General features: G+C 43.6%; 1 protein-coding gene across 1 annotated transcript in view; it reads right to left on the bottom strand.

Moving 5' to 3' along the window:
• Positions 1 to 6,274: 6,274 nt before the first annotated feature.
• Positions 6,275 to 26,021, bottom strand: part of LOC132816083 (potassium voltage-gated channel subfamily H member 8-like) — a 438,395-nt gene continuing 418,648 nt past the window's right edge. The window contains exon 16 of the mRNA XM_060825513.1: positions 6,275 to 6,985. Within this exon, the coding sequence (XP_060681496.1) occupies positions 6,275 to 6,985 (711 nt within the window). The remainder of the gene's footprint in view (positions 6,986 to 26,021) is intronic.

The raw sequence follows: 26,021 nt of genomic DNA, 5'->3' as shown, positions 1-26,021 counted from the left end.
TTTAGATACCACTGTTACCATTGAGTGTTAGAGGTGCAGGAAATGAACTTTTAAGGCGGTGAATGTAACGGTTAATTGAATGGGCTGCTTGTTGCAACTGCTCTCATCGAGGCAAATACAGAGTGTTCCATTACACTCCCTAATGGGCCTACTCTTTCATCATTATTCACCTGGTCTTCATATATTATTTGAAAATGCTTTGGGTTTTCCTACAGTCCATCTGGCAATCTCATACATTCTCTTAGTTTTCATAATCCCTTTTTAAGATCCTAACAACCCCCACCCCTCCAAACATTTTATAATACTCTGCCTTTTTGAACCTGGTTGGGCCAAGGAAACTATATTGAGGACCTCTTCAGTGATGTCCATGGACTGCGATAATTGACATCTAAGAACCACAACTATTTTCCTTTGTGCTAAGTATGACTCTAACCAGCAGATATTTAATTTTGATTCATATTGGCTTTGGTTTTCTTCTGGCTCCTTGATGTCTGATGAAATCAAATGCTGCTTTGTTGTCTCGGTCAGTCACTCTCACCTCACTTCTTGAGTTTAATTTTATGTCCATGTTTTGACCAAGACTATAATTAGATCAGAGCTGAATGGCCATGAGGAACTCAACCTTAGAACCAGGAGCAGGTTATTTTTAAGTAAGTGTCATCCTGCATCAATGATAATGACCACTACCATCACTTTGTTGATGGTCAAGAGTAGACTGATAGGGAAGTAACCGGCTGAGTTGGACTTGTTTGTTTGTGCATGAACATATTTTGGCAATTTTCCACATTGCCATGTGGACTCCAGTGTTATAGATGTGCTGGAATCGTGTGGATATGGGTATGACTAGTTTGCAGTTGTCAAGGTGTATAGTCTTTGCAGCATCCAGTGCTGTTTTATGTCATCATGAAGGAGTAGGCCAATATGGATCATCCACTATTCTAATTCAAGGTGGATGCAAACACTTCATTTGCATAAATGTGCTGGTTCCCCCATCATCGAGAAAGGGGGTATTTGTGGTGCTACCTCCTCTTGTTAGGTGTTTAATTCTCCAATATTATTCATGATTGCATAAGGGCAGAATGAAGAGCTTTGGTCTGATGTGTTGGTTGCAATTTTGCTCAGCTTTCTCTCCCACATTCTGTTTCCTTTATTAGGCATGTAAGTAGTTCTGTCCCTTCAAACAGTTATACCTTATTTTTTAGGTACACTTGGTGCTGCTCCTGATATACTTTTCTGCATCCTTAGCTCTTCACAGTTTTCCGATCAGCTTGATGGTGATTGTAGAGTTCTGGAAATGGTGGTCATATGGCTACAGATTATGTTTGAATACTGTTTAGGTTGATAGATTTTGGCCTATTGTTGCAGAGGATGCAGGGCACACCTGAAATCACTAGATTTGACTCAAGGACTGTACAGTGATTCTTTCACTAACATTACCAGTGTTGTTTTAGAAAGATGCATGTGTGACAGGTAGATTGGTGAAGATGATCGAGAATCAGTATTTTCCTTATTGGTTGCCACACCATCTGCTGCAGATCCAGTCTACCAGTTACACCTACCACCCCACCAACCTCAGCATACAATGTATCATCCGCCGCCATTTCCGCCACCTCCAAACGGACCCCACCACCAAGGATATATTTCCCTCCCCTCCCCTATCAGCGTTCCGCAAGGACCACTCCCTTCGTGACTCCCTCGTCAGATCCACAACCCCCACCAACCCAACCTCCACCCCCGGCACCTTCCCCTGCAACCGCAGGAAATGTAAAACTTGCGCCCACACCTCCACACTCACTTCCCTCCAAGGCCCCAAGGGATCCTTCCATATCCGCCACAAGTTCACCTGTACCTCCACACACATCATCTATTGCATCCGCTGCACCCGATGTGGCCTCCTCTATATTGGTGAGACAGGCCGCTTACTTGCGGAACGCTTCAGAGAACACCTCCGGGCCGCCCGAACCAACCAACCCAATCACCCCGTGGCTCAACACTTTAACTCTCCCTCCCACTCCACCGAGGACATGCAGGTCCTTGGACTCCTCCACCGGCAGAACACAACTACACGACGGCTGGAGGAGGAGCGCCTCATCTTCTGCCTGGGAACCCTCCAACCACAAGGTATGAATTCAGATTTCTCCAGTTTCCTCATTTCCCTTCCCCCCACCTTGTCTCAGTCGGTTCCCTCAACTCAGCACCGCCCTCCTAACCTGCAATCCTCTTCCTGACCTCTCCGCCCCCACCCCACTCCGGCCTATCACCCTCACCTTGACCTCCTTCCACCTATCCCACCTCCATCGCCCCTCCCCCTAGTCCCTCCTCCCTACCTTTTATCTTAGCCTGCTTGGCTCTCTCTCTCTTATTCCTGATGAAGGGCTTATGCTTGAAACGTCGAATTCTCTATTCCTGAGATGCTGCCTGACCTGCTGTGCTTTGACCAGCAACACATTTGTACCAGTTACATCAGTTCAGATTTGACCTGTTTGATCAATAGTGTACTACTGAGCCATTCTTGGTGATGGCCACTGAAATACCACCCAGAACATATTCTGTGCCCTTGCCACTCTGTGATCCAATGAATTGCTGTTCAACGTGGAATAGTCACGATTCACCACCTGAGGTGGTGAGGTCAATGGTAATTAGCAGGTTTCCTTGCCCCCATGTTTGTCTTGATGGCATCCAGCACCAACACTGCGGTCTTCCTGGGCAACTCTCCCCTTACTGTATACCAGTGTTCAATCACCTCTGGAATGTCTGTCCTCGTGGGACAGGTCATACCTGAGGATGGTGGTGTTGGTGTCAGGGTCTTTGTCTATTGAGGTATGATTCAGCGATTAGGATGATGTCAGGCTGTTTCTTGACTAGATTATAGGACAGCTTTGCCAATTTTGACACAAGACCTGAGAAGTTAGTAACTAAGATGCACCTTTCAGAGTCGTTAGGTTTTGCCATGGCTGCTCCCGGTGTCTGGATCAATGTCAAATGGTTCACTCTTGGTATGTTAATTTTATAGTTTGTAGCAACTTCTTCCAACAGAATGTACTTGTTAGGCCATTGCTAGGCCACATAGAAACCACTTAAGTGTTTACCACATTTTTTGTGAGTTACATGTAGGCCAGACCAGGTAAGGTCATGGTCACTAATATCCTATCCTCAGAGATATTAGTGAACCAAGTGAGATTTTACAACAATGACTTCATGTTCACTAAATAAGGAAGAACATTTAATTCTAGATTTCATTCATTGAATTCAAATTTCACTGGCTGCGGTGATGGAACTTCATCCCATGTCAGCATAGAATTAGCGTTGGCCCCTGGATTATTCATGCACTGATGTTATCATTACATCACTGTCTCCTTGAATACATTTTAACCGTCTGCCCAAGAACCCAAAACATTCAAAATGGGTAGCAACTGGCCACACACTGGATAAACATAAAATGTTAGGAGCTGAACTAGCCATTTCGATACAGAACTGAGTCAAAGATAGAAGGCAGCGGGTGGTAGTGCAGGGTTGTTTCTTCAGACTGGAGGTCTGTGACCAGTGGAGTGCCACAAGGATTGGTGCTGAGTCCACTACTTTTCATCATTTATATAAATGATTTGGATGTGAGCATAAGCGGTATAGTTAGCACTTTTGCAGATGACACCAAAATTGGAGGTGCAGTGTACAGCGAAGAAGGTTACCTCAGATTACAATGGGATCTCGATCAGATGGGCAAATGGACTGAGGAGTGGCAGATGGATTTTAATTTAGATAAATGCAAGGTACTGCATTTTGGGAAAGCAAACCTTAGCAGGATTTATACAATTAATGGTAAGGTCCTTGGAAGTGTTGCTGAACAGAGACCTTGGAATGCAGATTCATAGCTTCTTGAAAGTGGAGTCACAGGTAGATAGGATACTGAAGAAGTCGTTTGGTATACTTTCCTTTATTGGTCATAATATTGAGTTCTGGAGTTGTAAGGTCATTCTGCGGCTGTACAGGTCATTGATTAGATTAGATTAGACTTACAGTGTGGAAACAGGCCCTTCGGCCCAACAAGTCCACACCGACCCGCCGAAGCGCAACCCACACATACCCCTACATTTACCCCTTACCTAACACTACGGGCAATTTAGCATGGCCAATTCACCTGACCCGCACATCTTTGAACTGTGGGAGGAAACCGGAGCACCCGGAGGAAACCCACGCAGACACGGGGAGAACGTGCAAACTCCACACAGTCTGTCGCCTGAGTCGGGAATTGAACCCAGGTCTCAGGCGCTGTGAGGCAGCAGTGCTAACCACTGTGCCACCGTGCCGCCCTACGGTTAGGTCACTTTTGGAATTTTGCATGTAATTCTGGTCTCCTTCCTTTCGGAAAGATGATGTGAAACTTAAAATGGTTCAGAAATGATTTACAAGAGTGTTGCCAGGGTTGGAGGATTTCAGCTATAGGGAGAGGTTGAATAAGCTAGAGCTGTTTTCCATGGAATGTCAGAGGCTGAGGGGTAACCTAATGGAGGTTTACAAAATCATGAGGAGCATGGATAGGATAAATAGACAAGGTCTTTCCCTGAGATAGGGGCATCCAAAACTAGAGGGCATAGGTTTAGGATGGGAGGGGAAAGATATAAAAGAGATTTAAGGGGAAAGTTTTTCACACAGAGGGTGGTGCGTGTGTGGAATGGGCTGCCAGAGGAAATAGTGGAAGCTAGTAAACTTGCAACATTTAAAAGGCATCTGGATGGGTATATGAATAGGAAGGGTTTGAAGGGATGTGGGCCAGGTGCTGGCAGGTAGGATTAGATTGGGTTGCGATATCTGGTCGGCATGGACAAGTTGGACCGAAGGGTCTGTTTCTGTGCTGTACGTCTCCATGACTCTATGCTCCATGTGTAGCACAAGATGTGCCATCTGCTTTAGAGGATGACCAAATCTGGAGGACACTTTTTTACCCACTGCTCCTTTAATCTGTGACTTTTATTTTGCAGTTTGCTTGTAGAAGAACTCTCTCAAAGAGATGCCTCGCAATTATATTTAGACCTATTAGAACAACCAGAAAGGGTGAAAGATGATAGGTTTTCTACTCATCTCTATGAGTAGTATTCAGTAGGGGGTCAAAAAGCTACAGTGGTCCTGTTAGTTTTTGAACAATATTGTCGTGGCAATACAATGTGTATAAAACGCAAACCATTTGTACCACCCCTCATACAAAGTTATCAAGTTATTTTTATTAAATGTTAAGAATTTAAAAGAACATGAAATACTTGTAATGGTAGTGATTTTTTTTCATAATATTGTACTTATTTCTGGAATTACATAATTTTTTTTGACATTCCCTACAATCTTTTATTGAAATATAAGCAATAAATAAGTGTCATTCTTTATTAGTTTTAGTTATATTTTGATCACTGCAGGTACATTCATAGTAGCTAACATGCAACCATTTCTAAGTAACCTAATTCATTACATACCTTTTTAGCCACAGTGCCGTACATAACCTTTTTTCCAATTATTTGAGATAACACCATAAATAGGATTATTGTAAAGCATTTGAGTTTTCTTTCAAGCTTTGTCACAAAAAGATTTCATTATAAACATGTGACTTAAATACGGTTTCCATACCAAACGTATAAAAATAGTCATTTTTTGATAAATAATTGAACAAATTGATTTACATGATACAATGTGCAGCAACTAACCTTCTGCTACCAGCTGTAGTTGACTGATTGTCTAGGAGACTGCATGCAGCGTTAATTGTACCTGGACCTTGTCCATAAAGAAAAATGAATCAGCAGGACATCCGACCACCCAGAGCAAACTGTCCAATTCATAGCCATTCGGGATAGCTCAGCAGAGATCTTTCAGAAATAAGAAAAACTTTGCTTTTGGGAAGAATTATTTTCTGTTATAAAAGCCATTTTTATTCAGCTGCCCTGAATTTCCAGCTGTCCTGAGGCTGTAAGTGTCTTGAATCGCCCTGGGAGCCTGCCGGCCAGATAAGCAAACTACTTTTGTGCTCAAATAGTTATAGATTCATAAGCATGCTCCTGAAAACTGTTATATGATTTTTTTTTCTCCACTGGAGAATAATCTGATAGATTTCTACCACTTCATTTATAATAAAGTTCGATTTCCAGTGCTCCCCTGAAGTCATTTTCTGTGACTCTTACTTCTGCAATATCAGTGGAATGCAGAAGAATATTGCATGGATGCAATCATAAAATATTCAGAACTGAAAGCTCAATGCCAACCTTTTCAGCGCTTGCTTATTAATTCATCATAATCATTACAAATTAATGGCACTGTCATTCTTAAATTTGTCAGTACTTGTCATAACTTCCATTGGTGAAGCTGCCATGTTTGATAAAGAAATACCTGACATCCCCTCAAGTTCCCAGGAATCTGGAGAATTTCCAAGATCTGATGAGCTGATTGGGCCCAGGTTGGAGCTGCTACTTTCTTTAGATTTGCAAGGGAATGCTAGTGGGTTTGCTCTCTCAGGTGATGAACCTGTAGAAGATGAAAGGGTAACTGACATGGACTGAAGAGGGGTTAATGTGGTGTCAGAATGTGGAGTCCCACATCGAACGCGTGGTAAGCAATCACCTTGGAGTGACTGGCAATGCTGAGCATGGACTGGTGTGGACAAAACGTGGTAATGATCACTTTCCATTGGTCGTTGTGAAATTATTCCCAGTCCTTGAGGGTTACTGTATTTAATTCCTGAATCCAAAGGCCACGTGTCAGCCGCCACTGTTGAGTTTTGTGATGAGTTTGTGGCAACACAAGAGGCTGTCCCACCCTGCATATGAAAACAAGGCTGATGTGATGTCCAAGCCATTCTTGCTTTCATGTTGTCCACTGTAGGGGCCATGTGAGCACCACGAACAGGCCAGAAAGGTGTATTTTTCTGTGCTGTCAAAAGGCTTTCCAGAAGATGCACTACATTGTGTAGGTCTTTGCCTAATTGAGACACTTCTTGAGTTAGATTACCCATCTGTAAAATAAAATGTACTTCATTAGTTGATTTGTTTATGCAGTGTCAATCAAACCAAGAATACAGGTAAATACCCAACAACTCAGATGGCCTCCTTCAAAGACCACAACATCCCCCCAGGCGTGATTGGCGATGCTCTCCACCGCATCTCCTCCACTTCCTGCTCCTCCGCCCTGGAGCCCCGCACCTCCAATCGCCACCAGGACAGAACCCTACCGGTCCTCACCTACTACCACACCAACCTCCATATACATCATATCATCCGTCGTCATTTCCGCCATCTTCAAACGGACCCACCAGGGATATATTTCCCTCCCTTCCTCTATCAGCATTCTGAAAAGAGCACTCCCTCCGTGACTCCCTTGTCAGGTCCACACCCCCCACCAACCCAACCTCCACTCCCGGCACCTTCCCCTGCAACCGCAAGAAATACAAAACATGCGCCCACACCTCCTCCCTTACTTCCCTCCAAGGCTCCAAGGCATCCTTCCATAACCGCCAGAAATTCACCTGCACCTCCACACACATCATTTCTGCATCCGCTGCACCCAATGTGGCCTCCTCTATATTGGGGTGACAGGCCGCCTACTTGCGGAACGTTTCAGAGAACACCTCTGGGACACCCGGACCAACCAACCCAACCACTTCTTGGCTCGACACTATAACTCCCCCTCCCACTCCACCAAGGACATGCAGGTCCTTGGACTCCTCTATCGTCAGACCATAGCAACACGACGGCTGGAGGAAGAGCGCTTCATCTTCCGCCTAGGAACCCTCCAACCACAAGGGATGAACTTAGATTTGTCCAGTTTCCTCATTTTCCCTCTCCCCACCTTGTCTCAGTCCCAACCCTCGAACTCAGCACCACCTTCCTAACCTGCAATCTTCTTCCTGACCTCTCCGTCCCCACCCCCACTCCGGCCTATCACCCTCACCTTGACCTCCCTCCACCTATCGCATTTCCAACACCCCTTCCCCAAGTCCCTCCTCCTTACTTTTATCTTAGCCTGCTTGGCACACCCTCCTCATTTCTGAAGAAGGGCTCATGCCCAAAACGTTGATTCTTCTGCTCCTTAGATACTGCCTGACCTGCTGCGCTTTTCCAGCAACACATTTTCAGCTCTGATCTCCAGCATTTGCAGTCCTCACTTTCTTCTTGAAATATAAGCAATAAATATAATTCTTCACTAGTTTTAGTTATATTTTGATCACTGCAGGTAAAGACATAGTAGCTAACATGCAACCAATTCTATATAATCTATTTCATTGCATATCGTTCCAAAAGCAACTGTACTCTGTGTTCTTTTAGATAAATGTGACTTTGTTTTCTGGAAATGCTATAATATGTGGTTAATTGGTATTCTGTACATAAAGAATACTGCAAACTGTACTAGTATGGAGTCTATGTTGATTATGCCATATGGTGTTTTTCTGCCCAAGAACAAAGTACTGCTTTGATCAGTACTGCAGTAAATTTAATACACGCTAGAGTATGGAGAAATGATTAAGAAATACCATATCACTTTCAGAATACAGAAAGGACAGCTGTAAGATAAAATCTGGCTCCCCTAGTGCCAATGTAATATCATTGGGTATAATAGTTTAATAGAATTTTATTTGGTAAGGGTACTGAGGGGTTAAAGGCAGTACACAGTTGAAACATAGATCACCTGTGATCTAATTGACAAATGCAAAATAAATTGTATTCACATAGCACCTTTCCTGGCCTGAGGACAACACAAAGCACTTTAGAACCTCTGCACCAAACAACCTTTACTATTGTAAAGTAGAAACTATGGCAGCCAAAGTGACAATGAATAGAATTTCCACCAAATGACAATGATAATGGGGTACCACGGACTATTCCTGTGATTTTGTCAGGCAAAATTATGGCATGTGATCTTTCCTGTCACCGTGAATTCAGCTGAAAGACATGCAGAACCTCTGACTGCTGCACGTCAGTACCAGCAATGGAGAATTACATTAGATTTTAAACTCAAGTATTGAGCTTCTAAACTATCTATGTTGGGTTCTATCTTCCTATGAACAGAATTGATACAGAAAATTATACATCATGTACGTGTACATTCTCAGTAAAGAATACTGTCTTATCTATGTCCATGAATAGCATCTAGTCTGTGTTTCTATTCACATTGTGAAATCTATCCTCAGACTCATAGTTTCTGATGTATGCTGCTTTTGAAAGTAATTATTAACTATATATCACCTCAAATCAGATACAGATTCAGTCTGGGAACTAATTGCAGCATATTTTCACAGTGCATTTTTCTTCCTTCTTTGACATTGTATGGCAATGAGATCTGAATATCTTTGCCTTTATGCATCTGATTACAGACAGAGCCAGCTCACTCAGTCCATAGGCGGACATCTTCCCATTTGACAGACTGTATGCATTGGATCGCAGAAACATACATCATGGTAAAAAGCCATTCAGATCATCATGAATGTGTTGACTGTTTGAAAGTTGTACCCAATTAGACCCACTCCTTCGCATATCCCTGTTAAAGTCTCAAATAATCACATGAATTAGGAGCAATAAGAATACATTTTAGCTCTCATGGTACCTTTGCTATTCAATATGATCATGGTTCATCTGTTAATGAAAATAAAACATTACTGACGCTGAAAATCTGAAGTAAGCAAATAGTATATGGGAAAAATTTCAACAGGTCTAGCAGCATCTCTGTGGAGTTAACAGTTTGAGTTTAATACAACTCTTCTTCAGCTGAAAAAAAGACAAAAAGATCTGTGGATGCTGGAAATCAGATGCAGAAATTGCTGGTAAACTCGCTTCTGGAGTCTAGTTCTGTTTTAGGAAGGTTATTGTTAAGCTGCAGAGGATTCATCGAGTCATCGAAATGTACAGCACGGAAACAGATCCTTCAGCCCAACCTGTCCATGCCGACCAGATATCCCAACCCAATCTAATCCCACCTGCCAGCTCCTGGCCAATATCCCTCCAAACCTTTCCAATTCATATACCCATCCAGATGCCTTTTAAATGTTGCAATTGTACCAGCCTCCACCACTTCCTCTGGCAGCCCATTCCACACATGCACCACCCTGTGCGTAAAAAAGTTGCCCTTAGGTCTCTTATATATCTTTCCCCTCTCATTCTAAACCTATGCCCTCTAGTTCTAGACTCCCTTATCTCAGGGGAAAGACCTGGTCTATTTACCCTATCCATATCCCCATTGATTTTGTAAACCTCTATAAGGTCACCCCTCAGCCTCCGACACTCCAGGGAAAACAGTCATAGTCTATTCAACCTCGCCCTGTAGCTTAAATCCTCCAAACCTGGCAACTACGTTGTAAATCTTTTCTGAACCCTTTCAAGTTTCACACCAACTTTCCAATAGGAAGGAGACCAGAATTGCATGCAATATTCCAACAGTGGCCTAACTAATGCCAGCTGCAACATGACCTCCCAACTCCTGTACTCAACGCTCTGACCAATAAAGGAAAGCACAGCAAATGCCTTCTTCACTATCCTATCTACCTATGACTCCACTTTCAAGGAGGTATGAACCTGCACTCCAAGGTCTCTTTGTTTAGCAACACTCCCTAGGACCTTACCATTAAGTGTACAAATTCTGCTAAGATTTGCTTTCCAAAAATTCAGATAAAATTAAATTAAATTCCATTGGCCACTCCTCAGCCCATTGGCTGATCTGATCAAGATCCTGTTGTAATCCAAGGTAACCTTCTTCACTGTCCACTACACCTCCAATATTGGTGTCATCTGCAAACTTACTAACTATACCTCTTATACTCACATCCAAATCATTTATATAAATGACAAAAAGTAGTGGACCCAGCACCAATCCTTGTGGCACTCCACTGGTCACAGGCCTCCAGTTTGAAAACAACCCTCTACCACCACCCTCTGTTGGCTAGTTTGAGCCAGTTCTGTATCCAAATGGCTAGTTCTCCCTGTATTCTATGAGATCCAACCTTGCTAACCAGTCTCCAATGGGGAACCTTGTTGATCGCCTTATTGAAGTCCACATGGATCACATCTACAGCTCTGCCCTCATCACTCCTCTTTGTTACTTCTTTAAAAAACTCAATCAAGTTACCAGGATGTTGCAAGGAATGGAGAGATTGAGTTATAAGTAGAGGCTGCATAGACTGGGACTTTTTTCGCTGGAAAGGAAGAGGTTGAGGGGTGACCTTACGGAGGTTTATAAAATCATAAGGGGTATAGATAAGATGAATGGAAGGTGTCTTTTCCACAAGAGTGGGGGATTTCAAAACTAGAGACGAATTTTTAGGATGAGAGAAGGAAGATTGGAAAAATACATGGGGTTATTTAAAAAGGGAATGATTCATGTGCAGAATGAATTTCCAGAGGAAGTGATGGATGTGGATACAGTTAAAAAATTTAAAAGGCATTTGGATAAGTACATGAATAGAAAACATTTGGAGGGCTATGGGCCAAATGCAGGCAGGTGCCACTAGTTTAGCTTGGGATTATGGTCAGCATGGAGTGGTCGGACAGAAGGGTCCATTTTAATTCTTTCTCCTCTCACTTTGAAAATATGCCCCCTAGTCTTGAAATTCTACACCCAAGAGAAAAGCTGCTGTTCACTTTATCTATACCCCTCATTGCTTATAAAACTCCATAAGGTCACCTCTCAACCTCCTATGCTCCCGTGAAAAACATTCTAATTTACCCAGCCTTTCTTTATAACTCAAATCCCCCATTCCCAGCAACATTAGATTAGATTAGATTAGACTTAGACTTACAGTGTGGAAACAGGCCCTTCGGCCCAACAAGTCCACACCGACCCGCCGAAGCGCAACCCACCCATACCCCTACATTTACCCCTACCTAACACTACGGGCAATTTAGCATGCCCAATTCACCTGACCCGCACATCTTTGGACTGTGGGAGGAAACCGGAGCACCCGGAGGAAACCCACGCAGACACGGGGAGAACGTGCAAACTCCACACAGTCAGTCGCCTGAGTCGGGAATTGAACCCGGGTCTCAGGTGCTGTGAGGCAGCAGTGCTAACCACTGTGCCACCGTGCCGCCCATACATCTGGTAAATCTCTTCGGAACCCTCTTCAACTTAATAATATCCTTCCTATAACAGGTGACCAGAATTGGACACAGTACTCCAGAGTCATTCTCTAATGTTTTTTGTGTTCTGACCAGTCACCTTACTTGCCATTCATCTTTGTGTAATTAGATGTTCCAACCTTAAGTTTGATGATTTACTTAACTTCTTTAGCTAACCACAGATGGTGGGTTTCCCCTTGGATTTCTTCTTTAAATTATTCTGAAATATCCACTAAGATTTCTACCGATGCTTCTCTACTGATCTATTTCTTAGCCTAAAAATTCGATTCACTCAGTTTAATATCCAAATAGTTGCCTCTATTAAAGATTAAAATGCTAGTCTTAGACCACTCTTCTCCCTTTCAAACTGAATGTAACGTTCAATCAAGTCGTGAATGCTGCTACCTACAGATACACTTATTCTGCAGTGATTGATTAAATAAGACCAAATCTAGCATAGCCTACTGTTTGGTCATTGAAGGAAATACTGCTGTGTGAAACTATTTCAAACATTCTATGAACAAACCGATCAAAGTATTTCTAATATGATCTTTCCATCTTATGATATTTCATCTTTCTAATATGATTTAAATCGTCAATGATTAATGTTTTCTCACAAACTTGCAATATTTCCCAACAAAAAAAAAAATCCCTGAGGAACCATGGATGCTGGAAATCAGAAACAAAAACAGAATAGGTTGGAAAACCTCAGCAGGTCTAGCAGTATCTGTGGAGAGAAAGCAGAGTGAACATTTTGGGTCCAGTGATCCTTCTTTAGGCTGCAGTATTTCTAGTTGCATATTTTTTCCAACATCATAGCTACTGTTTTAAGGCCTGAAGATAACTCCCACAAGTGATTTCTTACTCCACACAAATTAATTCTACATTATTTCCCACGATATGTCCAATTTCTTTTCTGAAATTTACAATTCAATCAGCTTCTAATAATGTCTTTTCTTCCAGATTGTGACAACTTGCTGCATAAATGAATTTCTTCTTGCTGTCTCCTCACCACTTCCAGAATATATTCTAATTATTATTTAGAATTACAGAATGGATGGAATTCATCACCACAGTAACCCCACCCCCCCATCCAATTCCCAGAACAAATGGGTTTGAAGACCTGAAACCCAAGTGCAATCCATCTCAAAACACATCCAACTGGTTTTAATGGAGGCTGAATGGGGGTGGATGATCAATATCTAATGAGGTAGATTGGTCATTCAAACTTTGAAGAAGGCTGTGTGTGTCCAGTTTAAAAGGATTTGTATTTTTAACCTACGTTGATTACATTTCCTGGGCATTTGGAAACCCAAAAGAGACAAAGAGAGGAGACAGACTGGATCTGTGAGGAGGTGCCTATATGCCTGCTGTTGGACCATGGGAAGCAGCAGTTTCTCCCCAAAACTAACATGTTCTGTCTGTTCTCCCACCTTCATATCTCCCTCTGACACCACTGATCAGAGACCTGCTAAAGTTAGCCATTTGGTCAGCCTTTGAATCCCACATCACTTCATCTGATAAAGCAGCAACTGAAAGCTTGTGATTTCAAATAAACCTGTGGGTCTATAACCCGGTGTTGGGTGACTTCTGACTTTGTCCTCCCTAGTCCAATCACAGCCCCTCCATATCATCAGTCCCACATCATTGCCACCACTGCCCAATAATCACTTTCCCACAGTACCAACCACTCAATCACTAAACTCTCCAATCCTTGCACCCATCCCCACACTCCCCCATACCCCATACAAACACCTCCTCTTACCATCCTTAACTCTGACTCACCTACCACTGAACTTCTATACACCGATCACCTGCCTGAATTTCCCGTAATTGGACATCCCATCATTCTACCTCCAACACCACTACACCAACTTAATGCCAAAAACTCCCCCGTGATCAGAAACCTTCCCAAGCCAGTGCTTCTAATTTTTGACTGTGGTCTAATCCTGATCTCTGATATGCTTCTGATCTCTCATCAAACTCCCATTATCTACACAGCACTCCCCAAACTATAGTGATCATCACTCCTAATAATCAGTGAGCACACTCATGCTTAGACTGCAAGTTTTTCTGCAGTATTTGCTGCCCAACAGGCATAAACTTATCAATCCGGTTTGCTTCAATGTACAGAATCTATCTGAAAAACATACACGCACACATAGAAGTAAAATTCCGTTCTGAGTCAGTACATTTTTAAGTGTTGGTGCAATTCCTGTAATTTTATTTTGGGTCTTCTCCAGTATTTCCATTTCTTTTCAATAAGTTGGTTATCAGAAGCGTGCAAAGTACTTTGAGTCCAGTCCATTCAAATTTCAACCTACGGGCGAGGAACACTAAGACAAGCAAGGTAATGGGAATCACGTCCCAACTGCCTGAGCGCAATCTATGAACAACTCCAATCCCTACGTGAATGCCGAAGGAACCAAATACTACCACTCTGGGTCAGACACAGACCACCAATCAATAACCCACAAGCCAGGGAAACAGTCAGACAAAACAGTCTCAGAACAATCCAGGTTATGATTATGGACTCATACAACAGATTACACAGGTACAGGCCAGAAATTGCACGCAAAGAGTTGTTAATTTCGGAAACAGCCAGTCAGGAGTGGAGCACAACAATTGAACAGGCCATCACTTTAGGACAGAATATAACCGTGTATGGAAAGAGAATAGCACCACAAGACAAAATGACGAAGCTAACCAAAAGTAGAGAGGACAACATGACAGACACCTGGTTTGGAAACTCTCCAACAGACAGCTTACAGACACAGAAAAAGTGGTACTAGCTAAGGGACTACAACCACAGGAATGCAAATACAACAGACTTCCTAGCTGCGCTCAGAACTAATGGACTAAATGAAGAGACACAGCAAATTGATACCCTTACTAACAAAGAATAGACAAACAAACAATCTCAACGCCAAAGAGAGAGACGTCAAAAAAAAACTCAAAAATCACAAGAACATAATTATAGTACAGTGGACAAAGGCAGAATGATGGTTATCATGTGTTGCTGGTTAAAGCACAGCAGGTTAGGCAGCATCCAAGGAACAGGAAATTTGACGTTTCGGGCCAGAGCCCTTCATCAGGAATGAGGAGAGTGTGCCAGGCAGGCTAAGATAAAAGGTAGGGAGGAGGGACTTGGGGGAGGGGCGATGGAGATGTGGTAGGTGGAAGGAGGTCAAGGTGAGGGTGATAGGCCAGAGTGGGGTGGGGGCAGAGAGGTCAGGAAGAAGATTGCAGGTTAGGAGGGCGGTGCTGAGTTGAGGGAACCGACTGAGACAAGGTGGGGGAGGGGAAATGAGGAAACTGGAGAAATCTGAGTTCGTTCCTTGTGGTTGGAGGGTTCCCAGGCGGAAGATGAGGCACTCTTCCTCCAACCGTCGTGTTGTTATGTTCTGCCGATGGAGGAGTCCAAGGACCTGCATGTCCTCGGTGGAGTGGGAGGGAGAGTTAAAGTATTGAGCCACGGGGTGGTTGGATTGGTTGGTCCTGGCGTCCCAGAGGTATTCCCTGAAGCGTTCCGCAAGTAGGCGGCCCGTCTCTCCAATATAGAGGAGGCCACATCGGGTGCAGCGGATGCAATAGATGATGTGTGTGGAGGTGCAGGTGAATTTGTGGCGGATATGGAAGGATCCCTTGGGGCCTTGGAGAGAAGTAAGGGAGGAGGTGTGGGCGCAAGTTTTACATTTCCTGCGGTTGCAGGGGAAGGTGCCGGGAGTGGAGGTTGGGTTGGTGGGGGGTGTGGACCTGACGAGGGAGTCACGAAGGGAGTGGTCTTTGCGGAACGCTGATAGGGGAGGGGAGGGAAATATATCCCTGGTGGTGGGGTCCGTTTGGAGGTGGCGGAAATGACGGCGGATGATACGCTGTATACGGAGGTTGGTGGGGTGGTAGGTGAGAACCAGTGGGGTTCTGTCTTGGTGGCGGTTGGAGGAGCGGGGCTCCAGGGCGGAGGAGCGGGAAGTGGAGGAGATGCGGTGGAGGGCATCGTCGATCACGTCTGGGGGGAATCTGCGGTCCTTGAAGAAGGAGGCCATCTGGGCTGTGCGGTTTTGGAACTGGTCCTCCTGGGAGCAGATGCGGCGGAGACGAAGGAATTGGGAATATGGGATGGCGTTTTTACAGGAGCAGGGTGGGAGGAGGTGTAGTCCAGGTAACTGTGAGAGTCAGTCGGTTTATAGTAGATGTCTGTGTTGAGTCGGTCGCTCGAGATAGAAATGAAAAGGTCTAGGAAGGGGAGGGAGGAGTCTATACGGTATTCAAGGCCAATACCGTATAGCCCAGATGGCCTTCTTCTTCAAGGACCGCAGATTCCCCCCAGATGTGATCGACGATGCCCTCCACTGCATCTCCTCCACTTCCCGCTCCTCCGCCCTTGAGCCCCGCTCCTCCAACTGCCACCAAGATAGAACCCCACTGGTTCTCACCTACCACCCCACCAACCTCCGTATACAGCGTATCATCCGCCGTCATTTCCGCCACCTCCAAACGGACCCCACCACCAGGGATATATTTCCCTCCCCTCCCCTATCAGCGTTCCGCAAAGACCACTCCCTTCGTGACTCCCTCGTCAGGTCCACACCCCCCACCAACCCAACCTCCACTCCCGGCACCTTCCCCTGCAACCGCAGGAAATGTAAAACTTGCGCCCACACCTCCTCCCTTACTTCTCTCCAAGGCCCCAAGGGATCCTTCCATATCCGCCACAAATTCACCTGCACCTCCACACACATCATCTATTGCATCCACTGCACCCGATGTGGCCTCCTCTATATTGGGGAGACGGGCCGCCTACTTGCGGAACGCTTCAGGGAACACATTTGGGATGCCTGGACCAACCAACCCAACCACCCCGTGGCTCAATACTTTAACTCTCCCTCCCACTCCACCGAGGACGTGCAGGTCCTTGGACTCCTCCATCGGCCGAACATAACAACACAACGGTTGGAGGAAGAGTGCCTCATCTTCCGCCTGGGAACCCTCCAACTACAAGGACTGAACTCAGATTTCTCCAGTTTCCTCATTTCCCCTCCCCCCACCTTGTCTCAGTCGGTTCCCTCAACTCAGCACCGCCCTCCTAACCTGCAATCTTCTTCCTGACCTCTCCGACCCCACCCCACTCCGGCCTATCACCCTCACCTTGACCTCCTTCCACCTATCACATCTCCATCGCCCCTCCCCCAAGTCCCTCCTCCCTACCTTTTATCTTAGCCTGCCTGTACACTCTCCTCATTCCTGATGAAGGGCTCTGGCCCGAAACGTCGCATTTCCTGTTCCTTGGATGCTGCCTAACCTGCTGTGCTTTAACCAGCAACACATTTTCAGCTCTGATCTCCAGCATCTGCAGTCCTCACTTTTTACTTGACGGTTATCATGGACCAGACTGAATAATTTCAGAAAGCAGAGAAACTACTTGCAGATACCGACACCTACCTACAGAGGGAGTTTGACCCTATGTCGCAGCTAACCAATAGAATAAACAACACACTACTGAACCTTCAAAAAAATGGACTAGTAACCAAGATTGACCTGCAAAGGTTGAAACCAGAAAGCAACAATACTCCAAGACTTTATAGATTACCCAAAGTACACAAAGCAGACAGTTCAATCAGACCCATTGTGGCTCTGCCAGGAATGCCATCGCATAAACTAGCAAAAAAAACTCCAACAAAAACATTATATCAGCAGATCCAAACACTCCAAATACAAGCACCACAGGAACTCCTTGACAACATAAAGAACATAAATGTAGACAAGGACGAAGCATTGGTCTTAATGGCACAGTTCACTTCAATTGACAAAACTCTAGCCAGAGAGACAATAGCCAATCTCCTGGACAAGCAGAACAGACAACACAATGGGGAACCCATCAGCCAGGACTGCATACTCAAACTACTACGCCTGTGCTTGACGACACACTCACAGTCAGCAACCAAATATATGAACAGTTCAATGGAATACATATGGGTCACCCATCTCTGGACTCATAGCAGAAGCAGTGATGCAAAGATTGGAACAAACAGCCCTTCCACAAATCCAACCCAAACTCTGGATCAGATATGTAGACAACACTTTTGTTATTATTAAGAGAACAGAAATCGAAAACACACATTGGATTATCAACACCATTCTCACAGGGAACAGATTTATGAGAGAGGATGAAACCAACAATTAATTCCCATTCCTGGATGTAATGGCTCAAAGAACACAGAACGGTGAATGCAGCACAAAAATGTACAGGAATGCCACACACACTGACTAAGTCCTGAATTACAACAGCAGCCATTCAAACACACATGCAAGAAGCTGCATTAGGACCCTGTTCAAAAGGGTTACAACACACTGCAGCACCGCAAACCTATGAATGGAAGAAAAACATCTTTATACAGGCTGGGCCAACAATGGGTACCCCTCAACTCCATCTGCAGAAGCCTAACAGACAAACAACGTGATGAGGACATAGTATGGCATAACTCACTAGCCACGCTACCTTACATAAAAACGTCTCGGAACTGACAGTCAGATTTCTCTGACCACTCTGATTCACGACAGCCCATAAACTGACAGCCATGCTCAGACAAAAACACACCAGGACAAAAGACCCTATACCCATCATGTGCAAGACTAATGTACAAGATTCCATGCAAAGACTGCGCAAAACACTAGTGCAGACAACTAACAATCCACATCCACGAACACCAACTAGCCACTAAACGCTATGACCAGCTGTTCCTCGTAGCCATATGCATGGATCATAGGGACCACAAATTCAACTGGGACAACACAATGATCATAGGAAAAGCAAACGGAGGCCAGCCAGAGAATTCCAAGAAACATAGCACTCATTCACAGACTCCTGAACCTAGACCCAACATACTAGTCACTACAACGAACAACCGGAAGCAACAGAAACGGCACCAAATAAATTCCAGAAGACACAGTACAGCAGTACTTCACAGGAGGCTCCAAGATGTCACCTGCAAATCAACTTCCCAGCTCAGCGAACATACCCACAATCACAACAACTGACACCCGAGCTACAAATCTTTTCACAAACTTTGAACACCTTATCAAGCATTGTGCATGGATCTGGAATGTATTACCTGAAAGTCTGGTGGAGGCAAATTCAGTGAATGCTTTCAAAAGAGATTTGGGTCATTATTTGGAGAGAAATATGCAGAGCCACTGGGGAGTAATACTAGGTGTATTCCTCTCACGGAGAATGAGCACAGAATTGAGAGGTCAATTGTCTTCTTTCAGTGATGTAAACATTTAATGATTCTGTGTTTAAAGCTTAAGCCTGAATGCATAGATATATTCTAACATTTAAGCACACAGCTGTGTGCAGACAGGTGGTCAAGAAATGCCACACTGCATTGGACACAGTGAAAGCTATAAGACCTGACAACAGTCAGATTGTGGAGCTCAATACCTTAGCTTCATATCTAGCTGTTCTTCTAACCAAGCTGTTACATTACACCTACAGTTCGCAATTCTAAAAATATGGAAAACTGCCTAGATATTTTCTTTTGCAAAACCATTCACCTTTGTCAATTATTACTATATCAGTCTACTCAAAATGATCAGTAAAGTGGTTTAAGGAGTATCTGTATTGTTAAAAGCATCAGTGACTCATGAATAACCTGCTTACTGAAAGTATTTGCTGGACCATTTGGTCCCAGATGTCATTGCAGCTTTTCTCCAAAGGAATTTAGTTGTTATTGCTGGAAGCCAGTCACTTCAAACTCAGAGCAATGGCACAAAATTTCCTGAGGGATTGACCCGGGCCACAAAATATAAACTGGAGCTGCTGACTGAGGATTACACAATGTACAGCTCCATTCACAATTAATGTTACTGGGTTTAAAGCCTGGAAACCTCTCCCTAATGGCATTATGGCTTGACCTACAGCAAATGGACTGCAGTGGCTCAAGAAGGCAGCTCACTACAACCTTGTCAACCTTGACAAGGAACAAACTATAAGTACTGGCTCAGAAAAACTGCACTGGACCAACCGCATAAATACTTTGGCTATTGAGTTAAAAATCACACAACACCAGGTTATAGTTCAACAGGTTTCACCTGATGAAGAAGCAGTGCTTCGAGACCTAGTGCTTCCAAATAAAGCTGTTGGACTATAACCTGGTGGTGTGTGATTTTTAACTTTGTCAACCCCAGTCCAACACTGACGCCTCTAAACCTTGGCTATTAGTGATAGCCAGGAACTGGATACTTTGCAACTAGTTGCTCTTCCCTTAACTACCCAAGGTGTTTCCATCACCTGTACAGGAGATTGATGAAATACTCTCCTTTTGCTTGGATGACTGAATGCCTTAACAATACATAATAAAATCAACACTGATTAGGAAAATAAAGCAGTCAGTTTGATCAGAACTGCACTCATTAGGTTCAGCACAAGCACTGGCACAATGCAGCTGCAGTATGTGCTATCCAAACCAATTGAAGCTTCTCCAGTAAAACATCCCAAACCCACAAATTCTCCCTTCTACTGGGTCAAAGGTAGGGTGAGCCTCACCATCAAAAAACAACCCTCCAAGCCCGGCACCATGCTGACCTGGAGGTATGTCTCTGTGTTTTAAAAGGAAGCTCTGCAGGATTTTACCAATTTTCTTGAATGTGTACTGATATCTTTTGGAGGTTGTGGAGAGTCAGTATGTGCTCCGAAGGTCATCAGTCCTTATTTTGGTCATTAGTTTAAAATCACACAACACTAGGTTATAGTCCAACTGGTTTAATTGGAATCACACTAACTTTCAGAGCGACGCTCCTTCATCAGGTGATTGTGGAGGGCTCGATCGAAAGCTAGTGTGCTTCCAATTAAACCTGTTGGACTATAACCTGGTGTTGTGTGATTTTTAACTTTGTACACCCCAGTCCAACACCGGCATCTCCAAATCATGGTCGTTAGTAGCTGTGTTATCATACTTTCCTCCAGAGAATCAGATAATCAGGCTATCAGGTGGTGCCTTCAGTGTTTGAGAAATCAAAACACTGTTGTTTCTTTGAGCGCTTCCATTTGGTGTTTGGACTATGTATGATCTAAGTTGTGGAAACCTTGTCAGCTCAATACCCTTACACTGAAGATTCTTAATCAAATCTGGGTGCCTTTGCCATTTTGGATAGGTTAAAATCCCTGTCAGTCCCATTGACTCAGGAGACATTCTTTCTCTTATGACACATTCTTCTCCTTCTGGTTTGCCATTGGCTTGAGACCATCTCCATTTGAACATAGATAAACCCATTTTGGGCTGCAAAGGATTGGAAACACACATTGGCAAATTGTGGTCCGTTATCAGAGATTCCAAGTGTGGAAAATATAGTCTGCAAAGAAGTTATCATGGTCCCTGAGATGGTCTGATTGAGTTTCTGAACCTCAATCCATTGGGAATAATAGTGAACAAAGACAAAAATAATCTTAAAATGAAAAAATAGACAATAGACAAGACAATAGACAATAGGAGTAGGCCATTCTGCCCTTCAAGCCTGCACCATCATTCAATATGATCATGGCTGATCATCCTTAATCAGTACCTTAATAGATCTATGCTTTGACATTTTCATGATCTAGCTGGAAAGGATGAGATGTTCTTTCTGCCATAGTATGAGTAGCACATGTCCATGAGGGAACAAGAGATACCAGGTTTCCAGATTGTGCCCCTGGCTGGGACTTGAATATACCCAAACATATCTCATGTATCTTTTAGAGGAAGCCTAGATAGAGAGCTCACAGGATGAAAAATTTCTCACTTTAGAATGAAAGTCCATTAATGATACTGATGTGGTGGCATTGTTCAAAAAGCGGTTGCAAGGCAAGGTTCATGGAGAGACCATGTCAGCCTGCCATCAAAGCATAATATGAGGATATCCATGTTGAATGATGACCCTTCACTACTGCTCATGTTTTCTGGAAGATTTGCTGCCTTCATCCTCTTACCTGGCAGGGATCTATAAGGCCTGCCTGGTCTAGTGTAGTGAAGGAAGACCACTTACTAGACTAATGAGAAGAAGTTATTGCCTTAACATGATGGCTTTTAATCCATGACAGCAACAATGTACATGTTACAATGATGTAATAAGCATTTTAACAGGGACAATGAGGAAGAGCCAGATGTTAGGCCTTACTCCTTTAAGATCCTAAACTGTCCTCCCATCATTCATCTGATATCATCATAGCATGTAGTACTTGAGACACTCCACCACATTAACCCTTTCAGACCCCTACATCCTTTCCAAGAGGCCACGTATTTTCCCTCGTTGGACTATAAACTAGAAGGGAAATTGGACACAGAATTTAACAAAGATACCAGAAGAGTTTTACAACTTGAAAATACCAAAAGGTATGCATTGCTAGCTGTAAATACGATGTTGCTTTTGGAGATCTCAGTCAGGTTGCTACATTTTTGAGTTAGAGCAACACCAGGTATTTTTTGGGTGAATGAAAATAAAGCTGTCTGATGCCAGTCCTTAGATTAGTCAAGTTGCAGTTTACACAGACTTGTGGGAGCAATAGTTTGAAATAGCTAGAGTCTGCAAACATGAAACATTGATCTCTTGTCATTGAAAAAGCAGACAAAAACTCAGAAACTTATGAGAAACGGTAAAGGCCCTAGGCTCATCCAATTAACCTCTGAATCAAAGAATGATCATCACTCTACAGACAGCAGCTGGTCATCATTGCTAACCTCAAAAGGACTAAAATCAAAATCTGTATTTTTGATCTTCAGAATGTATTTTCCATCCATATAATTTTCCACCCATAATATTTGTGCCAAACTATCTGTCTTTATTGTGCCTTATTTGAGAATGAATGTGTGCAGGCTTGGAGTTTTAAAGGGGGTGGTTTAAGTTGCATAACAATAGATTAGTAATCCTTTCTTTTCTAATACTTGTTAAAGAATAAATACAATCAGTTCTGTCATAACACGATAGTTCCATTCTTGTGTGATCTTGCGTTATAAGAAAATTGTGCAATAGCCACACCATTTAAACTTTTGGGCTGGAACCGTGTTAAAGATGCAGGTGTTATAGCAGCACCAATTAAACATTTACACTGGAGTTTTTTTTATTAAAACCTTGGTATCAATTTAACCTGCAATAGCAGTCAGTCAGGTGAACTGATCATCTTGAATGTTTTTTCTTGCACATTTGTGACGGTTTGTGGAATAATGGGGCTCAAATCAATTAACTCCTCCTAGTTAAGAGGTAAAATCTTCCAAAATGCTGCACACATTCTTCATCACACAACTGAGCCTCTCAAACCTCCTTCATTGCGGGTGGCAAATGGTGGGCAGTTAAGGCAGCAAAAGCTGCTCTATCGCTTGAACAACCTTTTATTCTCATTGCTTGGGCTGTTGATAGACTCCTTGATAGAGTGAGAGTGCTGGTCTTGCATTTCTACTCTGCATACTTTTTGACTGTGTCATTCTATGTCCCTGGTCGCAGGGACGTTGTGCATCTTCCCCAGTCGGGTGCTAGATTAGGAAAGGACTGGAATTTTTGGGAAATCAATACTTTGTTAAATGGGAGGCATGTGAGCGGTATACCATTTGATTAAACATAAGAACACAAGAAATAGGAGGAGTAGGCCATTCGACCTCTCAAGCCAACCCGGTCATTCTGTAAGATCATGACTGACCTGTCCCATGCCTCAACCATTGTCCTACCAACTCCTCATCGCCCTTAACTCTGTGATATTTTAATAATCTATCTATCTCTTCTTTAAATACTTTCAGTGATCTGAACAGTCAAGCACTCTCATTGAATTCTTACTGACTGCTAACTATGAGCATTGCAATCAGAGTATCACTCCAGCTCCCATGCAGATGTTATCCAGGGTGGGCAGCCATGTACAAGTCCAACAGCAGATGTGGCACTATTTCAGAAATACACAAAAAGCCCAAGACTGGCATTTCTATAAGCTGATGAAACAATATACTTCCTGAAACTTTGTATTCAGAGAATTCCTTTCAAGTTCTGAAGAAGAGTAAAAGCACACTTGAAATGTTGACATTGTTTCTCACTCCACAGATGCTGCCAGTCCTGCTGAGTTTCTCCAGCAATCTTAGTGTTTGTTTCAAATTTCTAGTACCTGTAGGGGTTTACTTTTGTTCAAATAATCTCACAACGTTAACTGAAAAGTATATCAATAGAGACAATGGGGCAAAATCTTCCCAGATCCTGAATGACATGGACATTGGTAAGAAAACAGGGAAAATCAGGTGGGATCAGCAGTAATGAGATTCCCAACCTTATGAGGAAGATACCTGATTCTCTAACCAATGGCTGAATGGTGAGGTGAAAATCTGTTTTCTGAGCAGCAAGAGGCCTGTTTGTATCCATCCATACATCAAAATCTCATTTTCAGTTAATCTTGCCTGAGTTATAAGCAATTTCCCACCTGTTTCATAGAAACTAGACAGTGACAATTCCCAATGTGGAGGTCAGAGAGGTCACTTGAGGTTTCTTCTCTGGCCTTCCATCTTGGACAGCAGTTACTAATATCTCAAGGTCTGCTCCTTGGGCATCCCTCCCATCCACAGGCACCTAGCAAGTCTTATGACACATCTTATCCAGTTACAGTGCAATTCTGTACTTTGGAGCACTCGGCACCTTCATTAGAAAGTTGCTGCCAGCAAAGAAAACAGACACCCATCTGATGGATTGGACCAGGATGCATCTTTGGACTCTTTGCTTGTTGTCTTTGCACTCACTCACTTTGCTCACAGCACCTCTGCCAAGCTTTGATTTCTTTTTTTTTCTTTTCTCTCTCAACTATAGCTTAAAGACTCACTGTATTACTGCCTTAACTTGCTCTGTAGCATCAACATGAAATCAAACAGCTGGTCATGGTTGTCTTCAGTCAGTGATCAAAGGGAAGGATGCTGCTGCTATGACAATTGCTATGTCAATCTCATACCTGCACCATGTGCAAGCAGCAAACACACTGATGATGTGCTTCAATGCAATGGCTATTTTTCAAAGGAGTCAATCTTCTCTCAGGAGTCCTGGCACAGTACGTCAAGGACAGCGTCCACTATTAGTCCAGGGGCTTGACACAGTCAGTGGCTCCTTGCGGTAGTCTGACTTCAGGTGTCTGTATGATTATAGTGCAGGAAATGGGCCATTGTCAGTGCTGTAGATCCAGTGTAACCAGTCCATAATGTTCTGGTGAGTTAGTCAGGAAGTTGCACAGAGATCAGTAAAGGACTTTGTCAGTTGGGGCAGTTCTTTGAAGTTGGTCAAAAGGTTGGGCCATGCTCTGCCCTGAGGCTTAGCTTGATGAAAGTCAAGGAGGGGTTCCCAGCGGCCACAGATATAGGAGGGAGAGTAGGATGTCAATTCTGAAGATTGAAGGCAGAAATGCTGGGATGCATAGGGAACAATAATTGTGAAGGTTGATTCTCAATCTATAAAATTGAGGGAGATAACAGTGCCTTAGAGAGATGTGATACTGCAGGAGGGGGAGTCATTGATGGCCACCAAGAGCCTGGGCTTAGTGGGAGGGATAGGGCAGCATGATGGTTAGCATGACTGTAGGGTCAGGCCCTGGGAATAAAGTTGGAAGATGCAGTTGTAACATGAAGCGATATGTGAAAACAGTTGGAAGCTCAGTACTGTCAGAGAGTGCCAGACAGAAAAGAACATGGAGGTGTGAAGGAACCCATTGAGTATCAGACTGAGCTGACAGCTCACTGTGCCAAGCATGACCTACACCATCTTCTGTATTCATGAAACACATAAACGCACAATGGAAATGGAAAATACCGTAACCACATTGGAGTGGGCAAAGTAAATGTTTTTTTTTCTCACTGAGCACATCGGCTCTATTTGTGAACGGTAGATACCATACGAGGATGGGAGACAAGGATTACCCTCTGGAATCAGAGTTTAGATCAGAGTGGTGCTGGCAAAGCACAG

Source organism: Hemiscyllium ocellatum, chromosome 5 (assembly GCF_020745735.1).
Source record: "Hemiscyllium ocellatum isolate sHemOce1 chromosome 5, sHemOce1.pat.X.cur, whole genome shotgun sequence".
Lineage (NCBI taxonomy): Eukaryota > Metazoa > Chordata > Chondrichthyes > Orectolobiformes > Hemiscylliidae > Hemiscyllium > Hemiscyllium ocellatum.
The sequence above is the reverse complement of the archived record's forward strand: the minus strand, read 5'-3'. Positions and strand labels throughout refer to the sequence as shown.